This window comes from Xyrauchen texanus, chromosome 15 (genome assembly GCF_025860055.1).
Source record: "Xyrauchen texanus isolate HMW12.3.18 chromosome 15, RBS_HiC_50CHRs, whole genome shotgun sequence".
NCBI classification, from domain to species: Eukaryota; Metazoa; Chordata; class Actinopteri; order Cypriniformes; family Catostomidae; genus Xyrauchen; species Xyrauchen texanus.
The window spans coordinates 32722349-32739878 of NC_068290.1; the positions used below are offsets into that span (position 1 = coordinate 32722349).

Below are 17530 nucleotides of genomic sequence, written 5' to 3' on the forward strand. Positions count from 1 at the left end.
AGAGTGCGCAGCCTAGTGCATAGGACACAAACCCTGGTCGTGGAACACTCGCTGTGTCTGAAACCACCCCCTAGCCACTATATAGTGCACTATTTCGGGTGTCTGCCATTTTGTATGATTGTCTGAATTCTGAGTGAGCCATTCGTTCCCTACTTTCATTCACTCATTCTTACCCAGAATGCACTCTAATTTCGAGTGTATATTCGACATACACTCGACGGTAGTTAATTGCCCATAATCCACTGCAGGGAAGATGTACACTGTAAAATCCAATTAGTTGACCTTACTTAAATTTGTTTGCATGCTTTTTCTAAGTAAACATACTTATTTGGCTCAAATGAATTTTTAAGTAATGTTAAGTAGTTACAAGTAAGCTTAACTCATCAATGATTAAAGTATCGTTGATTTGATTTAATTATTTAAATTGGATTATTACATGTCTTTACATATAAGGGATATTATGACTAGATCTAGGATAGCCGTATGGCACACTGGATTCTACTCAGTATTTTATAGTGCACATAAATCTAAAGTAAAGAGTAAAGATGAATGGCTTAAATTTAACAGACTCTAAGTTTACCAGAAGTAACACTAATCATCCTCATGGTGACTTCACAAAAATCTTAATTATCAACCAGCTACAACAAAACAACAACAATAGTAATAAGCATTAAAACTAACTATTTTTTTTTAATAACAACTATTCTTTTACTACATAAGTTCCCTTTTTGACCAAACAAACATTTTATTCAAGTGCAACGAGTGGGAGTTTATTGCTTCCTTCACTCTTTCAGTTTTATTTCATGCTGAATGTATGCTGAATTTCCTTTAAGGCAAAACATACAGATACATTTTAAAATGTACTCTTTATTTATGTTTATACAGAATTTTCCCATTAAGCTGAAGAATACTTTATTTACTAAATAATTCACTGAGGTGATATTATTTTTAAATCTGGAGATTGCACACAGTGGAAATGATAATAATGTGGATGATTTAAATATTTGGTTGTAACCAAATCCAACGATGCACCCAGAAACGCTACCCGGGTCGTATTGGAGTTTAAAGATACTAAAGTATAACAAATAAATACAATTATGTACATTTGATTAAATGTGTTTTCTCTAAATATTAAAATATATATTAATAATAACAAACAGAATGAAGATTTATTGTATTAATATATTATTTAATAAGAATAACAAGTAAGGCCCAAGTATTTTAAAAGTTCAGATGATGTTTCTGTGACAGCCCCAGAGCTCTGACGCTGTGTATACGTCAGCATCCGAATTCACTCACTCATTTCGTTCACTCACTGCTGAGATATAGTGCACTAACTGACATTCACTATGAAGGAAATAGTGAATGAGTGAACGATTTCGGACACAGCCACTCTCTCACGCATGCGCCTCACTCCCCTCGCTGTGCACATGCAGAAATGCTGTCTGTTTGCACTCCAGTTGTCAATCACACGAACGGCAGAGCATATGGCATTTACACTTAACTTGGATATTTACATGGATTTAAACAGTTAATCAGCCCGAAGTAGCTGGGATAGTTTCCAGTAAATGTGTAAATACTCATCATGGCAATAGGGACAAAGCGCACTGATATATTACTGCACTGATTTAAAAATTTACACTTAAAAACTGATGTCATAATAGCCCAGTTACAGAATCACCCTGAAAATGTCAATCTCATTACACAGAAAAGCCTGCATTATCATTAGAGCTACAACTTACCTTGGTGTGCTGCCTTAGTTTGAAGCTCAGATTTTAATCTTGAAATATCAGCTTGTCTTGATGTTAAAAATAGGCACTGCATGACGAAACTATTATTTTTTCACTGTGCGGAGTGAAGAAAGTGTTTGACTGAAGAGCTTGATGCTGCAACAGTGATGGATACTTCAGTGACAGTCTGTGACAGCGCGTGCAGCTGTGTGAACTTCCACTGTCATAAAAGTCCCATTCAATAACCTATCAATAAATTACACATTAATCATAATTAAACCCAGTAATGTAACGACAGGAACACCACCCATTCTAAAGAAGTAAAAGTAATTTGTTTTTTCATTAGAAATTTACTTGAGTGAGAGTAAAAAGTACCCACTTTTAAACTTACTCTAAAAGTATTTTTTTCCCCCAAAAAGTTACTCAAGTAAATGTAACGGAGTAAATGTAGTGCATTACTACCCCCCTCTGCATATATATTCTTTGTTGTTTATTTGATTTATTACATCCTTTTGCAGTTTATTCCCTCTATAACTGTGCTAAATACGCTTGAAAATGGCCACCTCACAATTCAAGCACATTTGGTAGGCTATTGATATATATATATATATATATATATATATATATATATATATATATATATATATATTTGATAATGAAATCATAGTGTGGGCTGCAAAATATGTCTTGTGTGTTGAGTGCTTTTCTAGAGTAAAGAAAAGAGGGCCATTGTCTCTTCAATAAATATGTATAACTCAATTCCTACCATTCTCTTCATTCAGTGGCAGGTTAAAATCTGCTCCAATGGCCTGTAGCTTGACAGTCAAATATTGCATGTTTTATAATGGAAGAAGCTATTGCACAGTGCTCAGACCTCAAATCAAATGAACTGTTAATGAACAAAGTGTCTGTCTGTACTGAAATATATAACTGGTTTTGTATGTATGAATCAACCCAACTACAGGTTGTTGTAGGTTACACCAACAAAATAAGTTTCTAAGGGTTAGATGACAGAAATAGATCCTTAAGATAACAATTGCATGTTGCTACAGTACTTTGCAGTGTAGGCTGCTATATTCAGTAGTGTTTATAATGTAACTTGTAGCACTTTATTTAAGATACGTTGCTACTTCCACGTTTGGCAGTATAGACCACACAATTTTCATCTGGGAAGATAAACTCCTGTTGATTTATGCAGTGGTTCTTGGCTGTAGTTCAGCATAACAGCTGTTATAAAGATGCATTTCAGTTCTGCTGAAAAATGATCAATCTACATCCTGGTTTGGGAACAACCATTGCTCCATCATAAAATCATGCACAGTGTTAGATAAGAGCATCTTAAGAGCATGACATTTAACATTATTGAAAAACCCAGCCCATAGCCAGGCTCCAGAAAACTCCAGCCAGACAATCACATTGAGATCGATACAATATTGCCATCTGCTGGCTTCGAACAGTTACTGAAATAATGACTCGTCAATAAATGTGAGGGATGTTCCACAGTTCTTTTCCATTTGCAGAGCCACACCACAGGTTTAGCTCATGCTGTTTTTAAACTTGTTACACTCCTTTTGAAATGTATCACAGATTACAATAGATACTGATCATCCATTTAAAGTCTTTGGGATTGCAGTTTGGTTACAGAGAAGGGCTTTTTCAAAAACATAATTTCACACTTATCAGTCAGGAATCCCAGCAGCATATGTTCAGTGAAATGTCATATTAACTGCAGGGACACCTAAACAAGAATGCCTTCAATTGAGGGTTTTAACACTGGGGGAGGCTTACAGCGTGAAGCATTTACCCATGTTTCCATTGATCGTGGTATAACAAATGGGGTATTTGCTTGTACATATAGTAACTGTATAGCTTCAGAAGACATCGATTGAACCACTGTCTGATGGATTATGTTCATGATGACTTTATCTGCTTTTTGGAGCTTCAAAGGCCTGATCACCATTCACTTGCATTGTATGGACCTACAGAGCTGAGATATTCTTCTAAAAATCTTCATGTGTGTTCTGTAGAAGAAAGAAAGTCATTCACATCTGGGATGGCATGAGAGTAAATGATGAGAGAATTTTCATGTTTGTGTGAACTAACCCTTAAGCACATTTATCCTCATGCACACTAAAGAAAAATGTCTAAACAATACACTAGAGTTTGGTTTCATTGATATATAATTGAATGGCTCTTTTTATTTTATATTGTGTAAAATTAAAGCTTTTTATTAACATGCTTTAAAAATGCAATTGGAGTTCAGAAAATAATTTTGATCAGGCTGTAAAATATAAAACACTAGTATCTTTACTGTAAGCAAGTTAAAGTGCTTAGGTTTAGCCACAGATAGACCTTAATAGCCTAGGACTGGTTCTAGTATAAAGGCCTCGGGCCACTGAAAGCTTCATGCACAGGACATGTTACAGTGCCTGGCGAAAGTATAAACATGGATTTACTTGTCTTTCTAAACAAGCACTAAGGAGATGCAACAGGTAATTTCACTGTAAGAAAAATATCATCCTTTCAACATTACATGCAGTAGTTTTACCCAGCCTCAAAAGCACAGGCACATCTGCCCTGCCCATTTCCTCAAATCCATCCAACGGCATTGGAGCACCTCGCATACCTCGCGAAGTCTAGGCGATCGACGTGATGACATCACTTTGTGCGTGGAAACCCTCGTGAACAACCAGCTGAAATAATGACTATTATTTAACTGTTAATAATGGCAGGATGAATTATGGATAAAAGTGACTGGACACGCATTACAGTAGCTTCTTTTCCATCATCGAGCCAAACGGTTCTCATTACGAAACTGTGCTGTTTCAAAACGATCCAGACCATTTGGTACAGTTGAGAGTTAAACATTAGAGTGAGTGAGTTATGAAAGGTTTAATGAGCTGTTTGGGTCATGAATGACTTTATTTTGGTTCAATTAAATTACTTGCTCAAAACACCATTTATCGCCACCTACTGGCATAAAGGCGTAATTTGCAGATATGGTCAATGTACGAATCAATAAACGAATATGAATTTATTTTTTTTTTGGTGAACAGATTCAAAAGACTCTAGTCACTGAAATGAATCAAAATCCCCACCACTTCACTTTCATTTTTTCTCTACACTTTATTTCCAGTGGTTTATGCCCCTACCATTCTCACTTGTACAAAAGTAACTTACCATACATAATACAACCATCACATTATATCTCACTGGTTTTTTATTGTCAAACAAAAAACATATTTAATAAACAACAAAGACATTTTTTACAGATAACATTACAGTTGTTAATTCTAGTTAATTGTTTAACCATCAAATATTTTTATTCACTGTGTTACAGTATGTTGACACTTGAAAAAATAAGGCAATTGCACTAGTAAAGTAGTCTGAAATCATTTTCTTCACTCTATTCAAGAGGAGACAATCATATTTGATTTTGAATACGGACTCATTTTCAAGTACACAACTTTTTGAACTAAAACACTGCTCACAGAAGGGTGACACATATTATCAAGTTCTTTAAGACACACCTTTGTGACACTCACACAAACACACATTGACACTAAATAGCAGAAAGAATCACAGCTGTGGTGTGAAAATAAGAAAGTGTGGTTAGTAGGCGTGATACAGATTGCTCACTGGACTCATTAACATGCCCAGCGGTCAGTGAGGCAGTTCCTGAAGCAGCTCTGATGCCAGGTGACTGATGTGACACCAGGCTTCCTGAACATGCCTTGACTCAGTAGTACGTGCACACACTGCAAACCGCAGCACGAACTTTCCTGCCAGTTGGCACGGTACCAGATGAATCTTACGTGCTTTGTTGATCCTCTTCAACAGAGTTTCATTTAATTCATTCGAGCCCTGTAAGGTTAATGCACAGCTCAGTAAGGATTTTGTGACTATGACGTATGACTGTCAAATCCAACACATTTAGTTCTGCATTATAATTAGATATGACTACTTATGCACTGATTTAAGAAAATCAACCAGCAAAATAATAAATAAAAATCGCATTTATTTTAGAATCATTGAAACGTAAATGAATGTTGATTCACCAAAACCTTTTAATTAAACTTGTTTAACATTGCATAATGTCAGAGAACATTAACCTTTATCAGGCCAAGTACCACTGGCGAGACCCTGTTACATATTTAGTGGATGACTGGTAAATTGTTGCATTTTACGTATTTACAAGCCTGATCTCAAGAACAAAAATCCTTCATGTAGCAACATTATTACAAAATTATATTACATTGCTCCTTAAGCATAGCGTGGCAGTTCCAAGATGAGATGTCCACTGTGTGGCGCTAATAGCGAGTTCAATTATCTCCAAATGTTTTTGCATTTAATGCTCTATTGAGTTTCAAATCAAGATAACCTACCTCCCATACCCTAAACCTTTAACCTAAACCTAACCGATAGTGAGTGTGACATGGAGAATGCAATTACTGAAGCAACCACATTTTTTTGTGGTGCTTATTTGGCACTTTTGGCTCAAGTGTCGACTTGCATGCTATTAACGACAGACCACGGTCTTTTGCATCGATCAGTTGATCTACTGCAATTTTCAGCAATTTTACTGCACTTGAACAAGCTTGTAAATGTTAAAATGTATCACCTTACAAGTCATGTACTATAGTAAAAGTATTTTGATGTCATAAGATAGCATTATGTGAGAAACAAGTGTTTATGAAGTAATAATCTGCTGTTTTACTCGTGATTAGGGATGTCGTAATAATACGGTTTCACTATTAACTGCGATTAAATATATCATGGTTAATTTAACTGTATGAATTTAGAATCCATGGTTAAAAACCATTACATTTGTTATTTATACTAGGAAAAAATATAATGTATTGTATATAATATATGAATATATTATATTAAATGTTTTTTTCAGTGTAAGCCTAAATGTGAAATCACTTGTTCTTGTGCCTGGGTGGTTAGTGCAGTTACAGACAGTGTCCGCATTGTGCTTGGTACACACAAACTACAATATATAACAAAGGGCACTTATCCATTGAAAAAGTGACTTAAATCGGCAGTTTGGGAGCATTTGAAAGACTAAGGGTTTCTGAAGAAGCTGAATATGAAGCAAACATGCATACAGACATCATATACATCCTACAAATGGGACAGGATGTTTCATAAGTCATCCAGCAACAGACTAGTGAGTTTAATATTTTGTTCAGTGGCGCTTTTAAAGGGATGAACTCCCCGCTGCTCTGTGTTTCACGGCTGAATGAAGCCATCCCGAACAGCACGCTACATCTGCCGAGCTTCTGACTGTTCAAAATGGATTGCGTTGCGGAATCATTGGGGAAAATGAGAGGCTGTGGAACATGCTTTTACATCAACAAAAGTTGGTGTACAGAGTTTTCCTCATTTATTCTGGTGAGTGTATACATCATGCCACAAGCATACATTGCAACAGCTGGCTGATCACTTCACAGATACGGAGCAACAACACCCAGACCCTCTTATCATTATTTTGGGATGATAAATCTAACCTCATCCGTGTGGCCACGCTGTGCCATGGTCATGTCATTATGAGGACATGACCATGGCAACGTTGTGGTCGTGGCTCGCTTTCGTCAGAATGCAAGCTACCCCAGGGGCTCCCTTCCTTGGTCCTTCTACCTATGGGTATGCGGCCAGCGCAGTAAGCACTTGGGAAAATCCCAATGGACCTCCAATTCCCCGACAACTCGTTTACTACGGTTAGGTGCTCGGATGAGTGCGCCAGCTTGTCCCAGGGCAAGTTCGACCTCTTATTCGGTGCCCCGAAGGCGATGAGCTCTCGAGCACAGCATCGGAGAGCGGGCTCGTCCAGACTGATGCGGAAACCTCCGCTGGGCTTCCCCCTTCGGCCATGGTCACCCAGTCACAGACGGACGCCAAAATGATGTACACGGTTTCCCAGGCCCGCTCACAGCCACGCCCCGCCCCAGTGCCTTTCTTCCCGGAGGTGCATGTACTGGGACAGGTGCTCCACATGCGCTGGTTCCCCGTAGGGCACCCCCTTGCTATGTATATTCCGCTGAAAAACGTTTCCCTGATGGCAAACTCCATCTTCCTTGGGCAGAGTCCCCTCTGCCCCAGCTTCCTCTCCCATTGGGTAAGACCTACCATGGAACTTCTCCACATGACATAGTTCTGATTAGACTCGGAAAGAACATATGACGTATCTTCACTTGAAATACCCCACCCCCCCTCTCTCTGGGTGTGGTGTGGTCTCCACGTTGTCTTCCCCTTGGGAGGGACACCCCCCGATGTAGACACTGGTGTCCCGGTCGGTTAACGATTTCTCTCTTTTTCTGGGGTGAAAAAGACAAAAGTGAGAAGAGGTACGACTGGGCTAGCCTGTCCCTATCCTTTGGGTAGTTGACTCATCCCCTAAGGGCTGTTCGACAATTATACTATCATTAGGGGAGGTTACGTGCCGGCCCAGTGCGCTGGCTATGCGGCACACAGAAGTCTGCCCGTCTCGCACTGCCGATCCACGTAACACAGTTCAGCTAGTTGTGGCGTTTTCGTAGGGGGCCCCTAGTGTCACTACATTGACACAACATCGAGTGAGTGACAGATTGGGAACGTCCTGGTTACTTCCGTAACCTCCGTTCCCTGATAGAGGGAATGAGATGTTGTGTCCTTCCTGCCACAATGTTGAACTACCCGCTGCTCAGCACAAAACCTGAATGAGCGGTATGTACGTCCCCCTCCTTTATACCCGTATGTCTGAGGGAGTAGCATGCAAATACCATTCGCCAATTCCCATTGGCCTTTTATCAAAGATCAGAGGTATCTCGGGCTCTCAAGAGCGACCCCTTGTGTCACTACATCGACACAATGTCTCATTCCCTCCATCAGAGAACGGGGCAGAGAAGTAACCAAGACAATACTGTGACATCATATATGTGTTTCTGTGAGAATATGTGCATCCCTACTAGGACATTTTGATCATTCAACAACAATAAACCAAGGAAACAGGAAATTTCATACAGCTTCCTCATGCCAAAGAGGATGCTTATAGAAGTGTGAACAAAATATTTTGCAATTAGGCCAAAACACACTGACTAAGGAAATCAGAGTTGCTAAAAGAAGCTACTCTGAATAGCTAAAAAAAACAGTTTTCAGCCAACAATCCTGCATCTGGGTGGAGAGGCCTGAAGGACATCAAGTACAAGACATCACCCCCTTACTCTGTAGAGAATCAACAAATGGCTTATGATCTGAATGTGTTTTATTGCAGGTTTGAAAAGCCCAGTCTCACACCCCCTCCCTTGCTCTGATCTTCACTTTGTACACACACCAACACCTCCTGGAAACCCCCCTCCTCCCCCACTCCTGCTACTCAACCTGCACTGATGGCCTGTGATGAGGATGTGTGCCAGATCTTCCAGCTTAAGACTAGGAAAGCTTCAGGCCCAGACAGTGTCTCACCTGCCTGTCTGAATATTTGTGCTAACCAACTGGCCCCCATCTTCACACTGATCTTCAATAGATCACCGGAGCAGTGTGAAGTTTCCTGCTGCTTCATACACTCCACCATCATTCCAGTCCCCAAAAAAACAAAATCACAGGACTTGATGACTACAGACCTGTCGCTCTCATGTCTGTGGTCATCAAGTCATTAGAGAGACTGGTTTTGGCCTACCTGAAGGACATCACTGGACCCTTGCTAGACCCCTTCAGTTTGCTTACTGAGCAAACAGGTCTTTGGATGATGCTGTCAACATGGGACAGCATTATATCCTGGAACACCTCAACAGATCTGGGACTTATGCAAGGATCCAATTTGTGGACTTCAGTTCAGCCTTAAATACCATCATGCTTGATCTTCTCTCAATCAAACTGACCAAGCTCTCCTGCCAACCACAATATGTCAGTGGATCAACAGCTTTCTGACAGATAGGTAGCAGCTAGCGAGACTGGAGAAAATCACATCCGGAACCCTCACTATTAGCACTGGTGCTCCTCAGGGATGCATTCTCTCTCCACTGCTCTTCCTACTGTACACAAATGACTGCAAAGCAAAAGACACCTATCAAACTCCTGATGTTTGCAGACGACACCACAGTCATTGGCCTCATCTGCGATGGTGACGAGTCTGCATACAGATGGGAGGTTAAACAGCTGGCTGTCTGGTGCGGTCAAAACAACCTTGAGCTGATCATGTTCAAAACATTGGAAATGATAGTGGACTTCAGGAGAAATCTTGAACAGCACTGTGGCAGCAGTGGAGTCATTCAGGTTCCTGGGCTCTACCATCTCTCAGGACCTGAAGTGGGACACCCACATAAACTCCATTGTGAAGAAGGCTCAGCAGAGTTTGTACTTGCTTTGCCAGCTGAGGAATTTTAACCTGCCACTGGAGCTGCTGACTCAGTTCTACTCAGCCATCATTTGAGTATGTCCTGTGTAAATCTATAACTTTCTGGTTTGGTTCAGCCACCAGAAACTACAACAGACAGTCAGGACTGCTGAGATGATTATTGGTGCCCCCCTGCCCACCCTCCAAGACCTGCACCTCTCCAGAGTGAGGAAACGTGCAGAATCACTCTGGACCCCACACACCCTGCCCACTCCCTTTTTTAACTGTTGCCCTCTGGCCGGTGCTACAGAGCACACTGTGATATGACAACAAGGCTCAAGATTAGTTTTTACCCTCAGGCCATTTACCACATGAACAATTAAACTGCTTCAGGACTACCATAGTGCAATAATGTATAATCTGTATGTCATGTACTTATGTAAATTCACTCATATTTAATTAAATAATTGTACATACTTTTGTATGTCTGTACCTTGCACATATATTACCACTTGACCGTGTACATACATCATTCTATGTTGTATGTCCTATTTATTTTTTTATCCTATCACCCCAAAAAAAAAACGGAGTACGTGAGCACACTTGGCAATAAAGATCATTCTCATTCTAATGAATTGAGAGAAGTCACTTTTTGGAATGTTTAAGCATGCTGACAGCTTGCGGTGCATTTGCGTGTAGTAGCCTAACTATAAGAGTAGGAAACATTCAGAAGTTGTGTTTTTAACCATCCTCATTATTTTAAGTATTACTTGTGTACAAATTCAGATCTCTATGAGATCAGGAAGGTATTCACATACTTTATGATGCTTACTCTAAAAAGCAATTTACATTTTAATTTGGAAGGGACAGTGAAACGTTTACCTGCAGTTTATCTTTTTATCTACAGCTTTGGTTGAAGTTAAATTAATAGTATATTTCTGTAAACTGCATATTTTAATTTGAAGGTTCTTAAATTAATGCCTAATCAAATATATACTGTATATACAGCATATTTCAACATTGCTGTTGCAACAACATCATTTTGAATAATTTGTCTACCACATCTTCAGAAATTAATAAAATCACACAGCAATTTTCCATGGTTAACCACCACTCAGTCAATCTATTCTAACCACTGGAAGAGATTTTGTTTCTGTGGAGAGAGTGTTTTAGTCTTACCTTGAGTCTAAAGCAGACGAGGCCCAGCACAACATCAGCACAGATCTCAAAGCGCTGATCAGCTCTCACCAAAGACTCAAACTCTTTGGCAAGTTCTACATGCTAAGAGAAATGAAAAATGCATTTTATATATGAGATAAAAACAGCTAATGTGTGTAAAAATGTGACGCAACAACATTGTTTAAAAATACATTAGGTACATGGAAATTGTTGTGAAATATGTATTATATCCTAGGAATGGCCGATACCACTTATTTTCTTTTCAATCTGATACCAAGTACAATCAAGGCCAATGTCGCCGGTATGATACGTCAATTTAATACATTTGTTGTTTTTTTTTTATTGTTTTTTTTTATTGCAAATTCTTGGGATAAATTGGGTCATTTTATATATTATTTTTAAAATCCTTTTTTTTTATTGGAAAAATAAACAGTTTTGTTTTACCTTACCTTAAATTAACATGGTTTTACTACAGTAGTGATCTTTACACTGCATCTACAGTATATTATAGATCAGTGACAGTAGTCATAGTGTAGCCATAGTATTTCTAGTAAAAACTTAATAATAATAATAATAATAATAATAATAATAATAATAGGGGCCTGGGTAGCTCAGCGAGTAAAGATGCTGACTACCAACTGGAGTCACAAGTTCGAATCCAGGGTGTGTTGATTGACTCCAGTCAGGCTTCTTAAGCAACCAAATTGGCCCGGTTGATAGGGAGGATAGAGTCACATGGGATAACCTCCTTGTGGTTACATAATGTTGTTCTCGCTCTCGGTGGGGGCGTGGAGAGTTGTGCGTGGATGCCACGGAGAGTGGCGTGAAGCCTCCACACGTGCTATGTCTCCACGTTAATACGCACAACAAGCCACGTGATAAGATGCATAGATTGATGGTCTCAGACGTGGAGGCAACTGAGATTCGTCTCAATTTAAGCAAGAAGATTCTTAAATTTACAAGCTATTTTTGCCATTTAGCTTGTGTAACTAGCTACTTTTTAAAGTGTAGCTTTCAGCAAAGCTTCACTTTTATCTGTCAAGAAGTTGGTACAGTAGCTTAGCTTGCTGCATTTTGAGTAGCTTACTCAACGCTGATCCTAAAGACTGACACCATCCCAATAGATCAGACACAACCAATGCAAGTTTTGTTTGAGCTGAATGTTCGTCATCCATTAAAATCTGAATGATGAGCAATAATTCATTTTAAAGACCACGGATATAAGACACACCTCAAAATAGTTTAGAGGACGACATTAACACAAGTTGACTGCATCTGTTTGAGCCTGATGTTCAGGAAGTGAAGCAATGAAGCAAGACGAATATGTGCAGTACTAACAACTGTAGGATATGTAGTACATATTTTATCTCTGGTAAGTGAATTAAATTTCTGTTAACTGCTTGAAAGTTTTCTAGGAGGAGTCTAATTGGCTAGTTAAGTTAGAGTATTTCTTTACATGCTCTAAAAGTGACTGTGGCAGGGCGGAGGGCGGGGCTTGGTCGTGATCCTACACACCCGGTCCCGTATTAGGCTAATCAAGCCTTCGATAGGGATGAAGGACGACTGCAGAGGATCGTGTGGGAGAGAGAGATCATTAACGGACATGTCCGTCATGTGTTTGTTTGTCTTTTAAGTTTATCATTAAAACTATTATTTATATTATCAAGCCGGTTCTCGCCTCCTCCTTTCCATTGATCCCTTTACACTGGTGCCGAAGCCCGGGGAGGAGGAGGGATGCCCGTCGCGGAGTCCTCGAAACTGCCGTCCACCCAGGGGAGCGCCGCTGCCATCCACCGGTGGAGGGAGTAGACCGACCACCCGGACGCGGTGAACGGCCTCCGTCCGCGAGGCAAGTAGGGACTGGACTCCTCGACCGCCTGGAGCGAAGGAGCCGCTTCCAGGGGCGCAGGGGAGCCCTGCCATCCCCCAGAAACGCAGAGGGGTCGATGGAAGACCGCCGTCCGCGAGGGGAGGAGGGAAGTGTCTCCCCGACTGCCTGGAGCGGTAGGGCCACTGCCAGGGGCGGAGGAGAGTCCCCACGAGTCGCCGAGAATGCGGAGGGGCTTTCTTTCCGCCGGGGGTCGTGAGTCTGACTCCGGTCTGCCCGGGGAGAAGTGGCTATCGTCCGCCTGAGAGGGTGGAGTAGTGATCGAGGACCATGCGACGGTGTATCGGAGAGGCTTTTTTATATTTTTCATCTCTCTCTCTCCTCTCTCTCTCTCACTGTCGCTCTGCGTTGGCCTTTTCACTCTCTTTTAAATTTTACAGTGTTTTTTGGGGGGTACTACACTGTTACAGGAAGTACCCCCCAGTTTAATTATTTCTGTTTCCCTCCCCTTGCCCCCTCCCTCGTCCAGGTAGACCGGGATGACCTGCCAGCAGACGGGGCTTAGGGCACGCCCTCCCCCAGGGAAAGGGGGGGGGGGGGGTGTACGTCATGTTGTGGGCTCCCCATCCTGAGAGAATGAGGGAGGAATGTGGCAGGGTGGAGGGCGGGGCGAGGCCGGGTCGTGATCCTACACACCCGGTCCCGTATTAGGCTAATCAAGCCTCCGAGAGGGATAAAGGTGGACTGCAGAGGATCGTGCGGGAGAGAGAGATCATTAATGGATATGTCCGTCATGTGTGTGTTTGTCTTTTAAGTTTATCATTAAAACTATTATTTATATGATCAAGCCGGTTCTCACCTCCACCTTTCCATTGATCCCTTTACAGTGACCTTATAGATTGCTTCTACTAATGAATGAAGCTGCGCAAGTTCCAGTATATTATAATGGAAGCAATCAAATATTACAGAATTAAGTAAATACTGTAATTATAAGCATCTAAACCAGTGGTTCCCAAACTTTTTCAATCAAGCCCCCCTTTACTAATTGAAAAATGTTCCCACATCCTGACGGAGGGACAGATACAAACTTTTAGGCAATTGGGGAACATGTTGCATAGTGAGGATGTCTTCAAAAATAATGACATAAATAGTTTTCATATATCAATTAATGTCATACAAAGTCCAGTAAACTTAAAAAGTTAAATCAATATTAAGTGTGTCCACATTTGCCTTTAAAACAGCACCGATTCCCCTAGGTACACCTGGACACAGCCTTTCTTGGTTGTTGGCAGATATGATGTTCCAAGCTTCTTGGAGAATTTGCAACAGTTCTTCTATCTATTTAGGGTGTCTCAATTGCTTCTGTCTCTTCATTTAATCCCATACTGACTTGATGTTCAGTGGGGGGCTTTGTGGGTGCCATGACAAAGATATATATAAAAAAAAATCTTAAGACAAATGTTTGCGTGAAACATCTTAAGTGCCTAAGACTTTTGCACAGTACTGTATATTTGAGGACTCATCTGTGTACAGAAGCATAATTACCAATATATATATATATATATATATATATATATATATATATATATATATATATATATATATATATATATCATAATACATTATATTTAGACCAAATGGAATCTTTATTGGTTTGATCTTTAAATACTAATTTATATATTTGCATCTTTGAGTTCTGTCATGGACCACCACTGGTAAAGATTCTTCAAAAATGTGACTGTATGTTCCACTGAAAAAAAACATCGGCATAAAGGGTTTGAATGCCATGAACGTGACTAAATAATGAAAGCATTTTCATTTGTGGGTGAACTGTTCCTCTAAGCATGCACATGGTGGAAGTTCACTTTCACACCAGCAGGTAGCAGTCTGTAGATGAAAATAAAACTTGCTCAGAACACCAAAGCAGTGACTGTTCATGTATTTATGAAAAAAAAAAGATTGTCCTCTGTACATTTAAAAAAATCAGCTCTGATAACAGGAATCAAATTTGACCACACAATTTCCACATTCTCCAACAGTTATTTCCATAGTATATATATAAAAAAAAAATAGGGGAACCAAGTGCAGAACACATTTTGCTCATACTGTATTTCTTAAACGTGAAGTAATTTCTGTGCCAATAGCACATGTGAATTTTCAAAATATGGCTAATAATGATAGTCTCGCCCTAAACTCACACCATTGGTTGAGGCAAAGTTGCTGCGTTAAGCTGGTCTGATGCGCAAACAGATACATGTGGAAACACCATATGACCAGTATACCTATAGTTGTCTCTGCATATTAAGTGGAGATACAAGAAAGTATTTTAACATAAACAATGACGCACTTCACCTTTAATACAACAAATATAGACGCTGGACCAGACTGCCTTCTTCAAGCACAGAACATCATCTAAATTATGATTTGCGTCATACTAAATCGACTGTGGAACCAAATAAGATGTGATTGCTAGGACTAACTTGACTGACAGCATGGGTAAAAGGCAGTTACCTTGCGGATGTAGGCTTGCAGACCTTTGAGTCCATACATGCGGAACACAAACCACATTTTCAGAGAGCGGAACCTACGACCCAACGGTATCTGCCAGTGCTGAAGGGAGATTAGATTAAACATGACATCTGAACTGTACATGCATAAATAAGGTACACATGAATCACAGACACAAACTAGGGCACCAGGAAAACGCATATAAGATAATCACCTATACAGACTCAAATACCCATTTATTCCTGTAGAAGGTATTTTTGAACAGATTAAATAATATAGTTTACTGGCATTTTCACAGGATACTCAAAAAGCTCTTAAAGCTACTTAATTATAGACAAATAACAGTTGATAAGGCACACTATCAGAAAATATCTTCTATATGAGCAATACAGACAGTCACAAATGATCCATGGCTCTGGGCAAGCATTTTAACTAAAGTAACAAACTGTCCCAGATATTTCAAATGTTGGGGCACTCAAACCCATGCAATAAATTCCTCTTTGTGTGTGTGTGTGTGTGTGTGTGTGTGTGTGTGTGTGTGTGTGTGTGTGAGTGTGTATTTATCACTTTGTGGGGACCAAATGTCCCCATAAGGATAGTAAAACCCGAAATTTTTGACCTTGTGGGGACATTTTGTCGGTCCCCATGAGGAAAACAACTTATAAATCATACTAAATTTTTTGAAAATGTAAAAATGCAGAATGTTTTCTGTGAGGGTTAGGTTTAGGGGTAGGGTTAGGTTTAGGGGATAGAATATAAAGTTTGTACAGTATAAAAACCATTATGTCTATGGAAAGTCCCCATAAAACATGGAAACACAACATGTGTGTGTGTGGTGTGTGTGTGTGTGTGTGTGTGTGTGTGTGTGTGTGTGTGTGTGTGTGTGTGTGTGTAATCTGTTATCTAACATTTGAAACATTCAGTTCGACTCATGTGTCCAGCTATGGGTTTAATGCTAACGGACCCTTTTCATATTTCTGGGTTTGGAATGTGAAAGTAAGCTACAGTGAGGTGGATGGGAGAGCCCAACAAATTGCAGCTCAATGTGAAACCCCATCACAGCAGTGTTAAACTGTTTGTTTTATTTATTTTTTATTTTTTACAGAAAATGTTCCAAAAACTTTGGCTAATGATATGTAAAGTTAGGATCAAACATTGTTACAGTAATGATAATTAAACATCATTGTGATTTTATTAGTATTAAACAAAAAGTTCTTACAATGTCAGGAGAAACACGTCCTTTTAAAATAGATTTCATTTTTTTTCTCAGGTAAGCTTAAAAATTTTGCAAACTAAGTTTGAAGTAGTATTCACATTTTCTTTTAAATAACATTCTTCCAATGTAAAGAAAGATGGACATTTCAAATTTTATAAACCAGCAAAGTAAAGTTTGGGAAATGTTTAAAAAAATCTATAAATATATTAGCTTTGGTATAACACAAATACAAAGTTATAGATTTAGATTAAATTGTATTTAAAAACAATACTATAAAATGTTTAATTTATGCTGCTAAACAAGGCAGAAACTTGCATCGCAGTCTATGAAAAGGGTCCATTATTTAAAAGGCCATTTATTTAAAATGCATTCCAGCAGAGTGTGCTGCTGAACAAAACGATTTTTAGAAGAATATCTCAGCTCTGTAGGTCCATACCATACAAGTGAATGGTGGCCAGAGCTTTGAAGCTCCAAAAAGCACATAAAGGTAGTCCATAAGACTCCAGAGGTTAAATGCATGTCTTCAGAAGTCATATGATAGGTGCGGGTGAAAAATAGATCAATATTTAAGTCCTTTTTAACTATAAATCTCCACTTTTACATTTCTATTTAAATTTCAGGCCACCATTCAATTGCAATGTAATGACCTACAGAGCTGAGCTATTCTTGTAAAAGTCTTTGTTTGTGTTCAGCAGAAGAAAGTCATACACATCTGGATTGGCATGAGGGTGAGTTAATGATGAGAGAATTTT

At 39.5% G+C, this 17530-nt stretch overlaps 1 protein-coding gene across 1 annotated transcript in view; it reads right to left on the reverse strand.

Moving 5' to 3' along the window:
- Positions 1 to 4850: 4850 nt before the first annotated feature.
- Positions 4851 to 17530, reverse strand: part of ddc (dopa decarboxylase) — a 32124-nt gene continuing 19444 nt past the window's right edge. The window contains exons 12-14 of the mRNA XM_052143779.1: positions 15566 to 15664; positions 11227 to 11328; positions 4851 to 5594 (exon numbers count right to left, since the gene is read on the reverse strand). Coding sequence (XP_051999739.1) covers positions 5394 to 5594; positions 11227 to 11328; positions 15566 to 15664 — 402 coding nt within the window. The 3' untranslated portion in view covers positions 4851 to 5393. The remainder of the gene's footprint in view (positions 5595 to 11226; positions 11329 to 15565; positions 15665 to 17530) is intronic.